Source organism: Odontesthes bonariensis, chromosome 20 (genome assembly GCF_027942865.1).
Source record: "Odontesthes bonariensis isolate fOdoBon6 chromosome 20, fOdoBon6.hap1, whole genome shotgun sequence".
NCBI classification, from domain to species: Eukaryota; Metazoa; Chordata; class Actinopteri; order Atheriniformes; family Atherinopsidae; genus Odontesthes; species Odontesthes bonariensis.
The window spans coordinates 19,254,435-19,260,856 of NC_134525.1; the positions used below are offsets into that span (position 1 = coordinate 19,254,435).

A 6,422-nucleotide genomic window follows, 5' to 3' on the forward strand; every position below is an offset into this window, starting at 1 on the left:
GTTTCGTGACATTCCTTATTTTTGTTTTTATTTTGAGCAGCAGTTTGTTCAACCTTTTAATGGAGGTACAATTTCTTGTGACTCGATAATCTCGTGTACATTTCACCGTTTAGCGGCCGTTTTTTCTGTCTGTAGCTTAACAAAAATAATAAAACAACAGTTATATTTTGCATGTCCTGTAAGTGTTGGCCGATTTTATTGACATTTCTTAAATATCTCAATTCAATCCACCTGAAAATTGCGACAGGTGGAAGCCTCGTTCCACTGACAACCTGATTAACATTTTCTCCCTTTTATAGCGTATTGACACGGTCATATGTGAATGCAATGTTGCTCATCAAAGACGTCCTGTGCGAGCTTTTCCACAACTCTTTGAGATACGATAAATACAAGACATTTTAGTGACTGCAGTGGTGTAGAACACAGGGAGGGCTCGGTGCACCGCTCTGGCTCAGCACAACAGTTGCAGGACTCTTTCCTGGTGGTGCATATGCATCGAGTTTGTGGATTCTTTTATGGAGCGGCTTGCAGACAGAATTAAATTTACTCTTCAACAGTGTCCTTCTTGCTGGTCTCCTGTCCTTCAAATACAGGGTACTTGCTCTCCACTTCTGCCCAGGTCAGTGTACCGTTGGCCAGGTCACGAACAATCACAGGCAGATCACTGACCTGAGGAAGGAGAAAAGGAAAAAAAACTGGAGGGGTTAAAATAGCGTGTGGAACATTAAGTTCTGCTTCATTTAATGAACACTTTGGAAGTAGTGAAAAGAGCTTCAGTAAGGAGTTCAGATCAATGTTCAATAGTGTCGAATGAAACAAAGTTACACAACTGAATCATTACAGCATCTTAAGATATACGACGCAGAGCATCTGATCAGTCAGCGATGACAGTTCTGTTATTTTTGCAGCCTGAATTTTGACAAATGTGACAAGGGAAGTGCTGCTGTACCTCAGCTCTGATTTGCCTCATTGAGTCCCGGTCCCTAAGAGTGGCAGTGTGAGGAGTCTTGTTAACCGTGTCAAAATCGATGGTGATGCCAAACGCCACGCCGATCTCATCAGTCCTGGCGTAACGCCTCCCGATGGATCCAGAGGAGTCGTCCACCTTGTGAGACACGCCGTTTTTGGTCATCGCCTCAGCTAAGAAAGAGAGGAAGAGGAACAGTAAGGTAGCTGCGCTACAAAATGCCAGTTCTCCACAAGAAAAGGATATATACGTGCACACTTACATAATTCCCTCACAAAGGGCGTGAACTCTTGATTTTGGCTCAGAGGTAGAACGGAACATTTGTATGGAGCTACGGTAGCAGGGAAGCTAAAGTACTGTAAGGAAAAGAAAAACAGGCAGTCGGTTACAAAGTTATAATGGTGACGAGCAGGTGTGAGTGATACAAACGTGTCAATCAGTTACAGATTAATATAGTTAACAGATACTGCAATTAACAATCCAGTTAAAAAAAAATTACAATAAATTTACAGAAAAAGGACCAAAAAAAAAAAAAAAAAAAAAAGAGACAATTAGCAAATAATCTGCATAAGCACAACAGTTCACATTGAGTGGCATAACTAAACTCACCGTTCTTTGTTCGTCACCTTCTCTGACCTGGAATGTGTGCTCAAAGATGGTGTACATAATCCTACCGATGCCAAAAGAGGGCTCGATGACGTTGGGAACAATCTCCTCCACTACAGAAAACAAAGACAGACGGATGTTACAAAAGGGGTCCCTCCAAAATAATCCCCTCTCCTCCCTCAGGAGTCAGTCTCACCGTGCAGAGTCTTCTGGAATCGCTTCACACCAACCATGTCCTTGGTGAGTTTAAATGTCTTGCCCTCTGTTTCGATGGTGAACTCTCTGTTAATAATACGGGAAAATTAACTAGCCGTTTAGGGACACTTGAGAGCCACATCTGATCATTCATAGCCCACACTGCCCCGTATGACTCACCCGGTTTCACTGAGCAGCTGCTCCTGCTCTGTAATGAAGCATTCATCACACACGGAGAGATACTCCATGGCTATCTTCGCATCCTTCTTGTACGCCTTCCCGATAGCTCCTTTGTTGGGCTCAAACTGGACGACATTTACGGTTTTGTGTGGAGAAGTTAGGGAGAAACACGGACGACTAACATTGAAACGTGGTGAGTAATGTCTTTGCGATGTTGCTGCTGCATTTGAAGGATATCGGTTCTTTTAGTGGCTTCTCTGCAACCAGAGGGACCTTTGTGGCTCGCGCGTGGCATTGCAGGTCGTAACAAGACCGGTCAGCACATCCCACGATCTCGATCCAGCCCTACAAGAGACAAACAATTCTTTGAGCAACAGTTTGAGGACAACCTGATGAGCCGTGAGGAAACATAGACACGGAACATACGTAGGAAGTTTTGGCTTCAGCGTCCCAGCAGTCACAGGCGTAGTGAGCCATCTCGTTGTCCATGTGCTGCCGGAAACGGAGCTTGTCTTTGGCCACACCAACTTTAGTAAGATAGAGGTAGATCCTCCCGATAAAATATCCCAGGACGGAATTATTGATCACTCCCTGAATGAGACAGGAGATAGTTCTGTTTCTGTTTAAATGCAACACACACAATTAGCATTAAAGCAACTCCTGCTTCAGTATCCGAGATGCTACCTGCTCCACTGCATCCCCCAGCCTCATGATATGTGCAGACTGACCGCTGGTCTGGGCCTTGGAGGAGTACAACATGATGTCCAGATCAGCTAAACTGGAGAATTTAGGGTGGACCTTCTCATTTGGGTCCACAAAGTGCTCAATCTCAGCCATGGTGAACTCCCTGGAAAGAAAAGTGGAGCCTTCATACATAGTGTCGTCTTTCAATCGTTTTTTGTTTTTTTCTTTTCTTTTTAAGTAAAGACAAAACAGTAGAGCCAGAGGGTTTGCTCACCTAACACGAATGAGTCCAGAGCGAGGAGAGATTTCGTTCCTGAAAGAGTTTCCTATCTGAGCAGCGGCGAAGGGCAGCTTTCCCTGGTTGAACTCCAGAAGACGCTTGAAGTTGAGGAAGATTCCCTGAGCGGTTTCAGGCCTCAGATAGCTGCAGGTTTGGATAAGAAAAAAAAATTAAATAAATAAATAAATCAACCAGTGATGAAAATCTGAAAACATCACAGAAATCGTTTCCGTAGCTTTGCGTTTCAGTGTACCCTGGCATGTTTCCCCCTGGTCCAATGGACGTCTGAAACATCAGGTTGAAGGAGATGGGAGGTGTGAGCTCGTTTCCTGTGGTGGGTGACTTGACGCTGTATTTCACAAAGAGGTCGGCAAGCTCTTCTTGGGTGTTGTTGTCCAACTGGAAGAAATACAGTAATTATAAACCTCGTTAGAAACAACTTTATTACTCCATTATCAAGGGTGTTTTGATTGATCAACAGATGTTTGTCCCAAGTGAGTTGGTCTGGACAAAATAAAACTGAATGTTGTTCCCAATGGATTAAGAGCGTAATGCAAATGTTCCCCGGTGATAAATCAGCAGCTGTCAAATCATCTCTGAATGTATTACTTATTATAGAAAGTACTTGGGTAAAAAAAAAAAAAATGGAAAAATGGCTGCAAAATAAAGGTTTCACAAACAATATCCTGCTTAGATCACCCCAAAAGTCCTGATCAGAGCACCCTTCTGCATTCTCCCAAAAAGAGAATTTTGTCTCATTTCAGACCTGGGTGATGACATTCTCCATCTCAGCCTTTTTTTCTGCTGTGCACTTCTTGTCAGACATCAGCTTCTGGAGATGAGCTGCCGAACAAAGGAAGTCATGAAGGCAAGTCTAAAACAGCTGCAACAATGCTATAATGCACATCAAGATAAAGAGAAACAGACATCTATTATTTTACCTACAACATGACCATTTTCAGACAACCTGATTTACAGACAACCTTAATTTCACCTTTAATTTCAGACAACCTGACTTAAGTGATTACACAACAGTTTAAAGTCGCATTAAATCACTTTTGACATCTGAGCGTATTATTCGGAAAGTCTTAAGAGCGGACATGTCGTCGCCACCAGCTTTTGGCTGAGTTCTAGTCTAGTGTTGTGAAAAAGCCCTGTGCTATTTCTGCTTGTCCAACTAGTTCTACTTGCCCTGAGGCCCAAAAGTGATACTAAGGACGCAAGCCAGCCAGCCAGCAGCCACTCACAGCACAACTCTGGACCGCATCGATCCCTGTCGTCTGCACAGTCCCATCAGTAATTGGCTGCATGAGAGTTGGGGATGACTAATCTTTTGTTAACACAGCAGTGGAGGCTGAAGTGAAGTTTTTACCTTTGAGGAGGTGGTCCGCCCTGAAGCATTCACCATTCTTGACGTCTTTCACCATGTAGTCTGCAAATTTTTCCACATGTCCTGAGGTCCTGGGGGAGCCAACAATGCAGCAAATTAAAATTTAGAGGAAAAAAATATATGCATGTCAGATTCGAGGAAAAAAAAACTGTTAATACTGATGGCATATTTGACAGCAAGTGTATCTGCAACCGGGCTATGGAGCGCCGCAATAGTGGCAGCCTCCATGCATAAAATCGCAGAAATCAATATGCGCCTGTTCATAAAAACCTACAGTTCAGCACTTTGGAGCTGACTCCAGGAACCACGAGGCGCCTACGTTTGCAGTCACATCAATTACGTACAACAACAATAACAACAATGAAATGGACCGCTTCACATTTATGTCAAAGAAATCAAGATAGATAAATATAGTACTTGAGGACGGGCTCGGGGGTCAGCATGGTGCAGTCGATCTCCAGGATCTGCTCCTCCTGGATGAAGTGCTGCCTCCAGGCTTGCAGGATGTTGTTCTTCAGGGCACAGCCCACAGGGCCAAAGTCATACAGGCCGCTCACACCTGAGGAGCATTACTGCATGGTAACAGAACGCCTAAAGCCGGCACTGTGCATTGGTTTAAGCACCAATTGAGATCTTAACTTCCAGTGTTAGCCATGCAACTGTTACCTCCATAGATGGCAAAGGCCTGGTCATAGAAGAATCTCCTCTTGAGGGTATCCTCCATCTTGGTTCTGTCGACAATGTCATCTTTGGATTGTAATGACAGTTCCTGCAATTTTTTTACACTCACTATCATGTCTGCACGGCACCACACAGAGCTGAGTATGATTTTGTATATTTGTGCTTTTATTTTAAAAAGTTTTTGGTGACAGGTGGAATTACACTTTCATAGTTATCCAGCTCGGTGGATTTAAAGTGCAAATTTCACTTAGTTGCATTACATACGTCTAACTGTGCTCCAGATGACAAGAGTCCTATATGTTGACTCACTGAGCAGAGAACACTCAGAGTGACAATATAAAGACACACTGGACTTGAGTGACTTACCTTTGTCTCCAGAGCTTTCTTCCTTGCTTTCAGTTCAGCCACAGCTTTAGCAACATCCACATCTGGAGCTCCTTCCTGTTTCATTTGGCGCACCAGGTCTCCCTAAACCAGAGAGGTGGCGTGAGACTTTCACATGAAAAACCACTCCGCAAGCTACACAATAAGAACCAGCTGGAGTCTGACCATGTTCACAAAGCAAAGTAGTGATTCTTGGATTGTTTTGGTTGCAGCACAAACTTGGACTCATTTCTAAACCCCACCCTGCTCACAAATGCCTGCAAGAGCAGGAGCGGTTCTCTGAAACGTGGCAAAGGGCGCAGACATGATTGTCGGCTAACAGTTAGCTAGCATAAAACGGCTGCTCTCATTCATTGACAGCTTGTGAGCTGCCGGTGGAGTTAGCCGGTTAGCCTGCCTGGATATTAGTGACACCGGGGCACTCACAAGATATTTAACCACTCAGTTAACCACCCGAGTCTATACCAGTAAAGAAATAGTCAGAAGTCAGTGCAACCTGTTCTTTGACGGCAAGCCTCAAAGGGGCGAGAATCTCCTCAATATTGCCGTCCATGGTTTGTCCTTCCGCCAGCTGCAGCCACAGGCTCTTCTTCTTCTTCTTACACAAGCAGACCGACGTTGAAAACGGCCTTTTTCTGGGCGGGTAGCGAGGCAACTGCCGAGCACAGTGGACCGCGAAGACCGGACAGAAAGCGGAAACCTCGGTGCAGGTCCTCAGCAGTGCTGATGTTGCGCTACGGAGAAGCATGGACCGCCGTAATGCGAGCTCAGGAGAATGATGAAATCGCTCGAAATACGTAAGCGCCGCTTCCGCTCCGGGTGAGCACTTTCGCTAAGTGCCACATGCACTTGGAGGCATATCAGCACATTCGTCACAGATAAAATCAAGTACAATAAAATTATATGAAATAAAATACGAAATGGCTCTACCTCACTAGTTGTAAATTAAATGGTTTCTTAAATAAAGTGTACACTCACACAAACAGACACACACATGTAATATTCAGAATATTAACATATTCCGAGTCACTGAGTCTGTTACAAAACTTCAAAAC

The 6,422-nt window shown here is 44.3% G+C and overlaps 1 protein-coding gene and 1 non-coding gene across 2 annotated transcripts; both read right to left on the reverse strand.

Moving 5' to 3' along the window:
• gars1 (glycyl-tRNA synthetase 1) lies at positions 1-6,158 on the reverse strand. The gene is made up of 17 exons (XM_075452734.1): positions 5,864-6,158; positions 5,350-5,451; positions 4,969-5,071; positions 4,720-4,861; positions 4,285-4,373; positions 3,679-3,755; positions 3,166-3,311; positions 2,907-3,056; positions 2,633-2,795; positions 2,375-2,539; positions 2,185-2,293; positions 1,949-2,093; positions 1,770-1,855; positions 1,577-1,686; positions 1,230-1,323; positions 950-1,140; positions 1-669 (listed from the first exon to the last, which is right to left on the reverse strand). The coding sequence occupies exons 1-17, from the start codon at positions 6,113-6,115 to the stop codon at positions 544-546; spliced, it is 2,250 nt and encodes a 749-aa protein (XP_075308849.1). The 5' UTR covers positions 6,116-6,158; the 3' UTR covers positions 1-543.
• Positions 4,480-4,615, reverse strand: LOC142370535 (small nucleolar RNA SNORA84). Its single transcript, XR_012767864.1, has one exon. It is a non-coding gene; the product is annotated as a small nucleolar RNA SNORA84 (small nucleolar RNA).
• Positions 6,159-6,422: the final 264 nt, after the last annotated feature.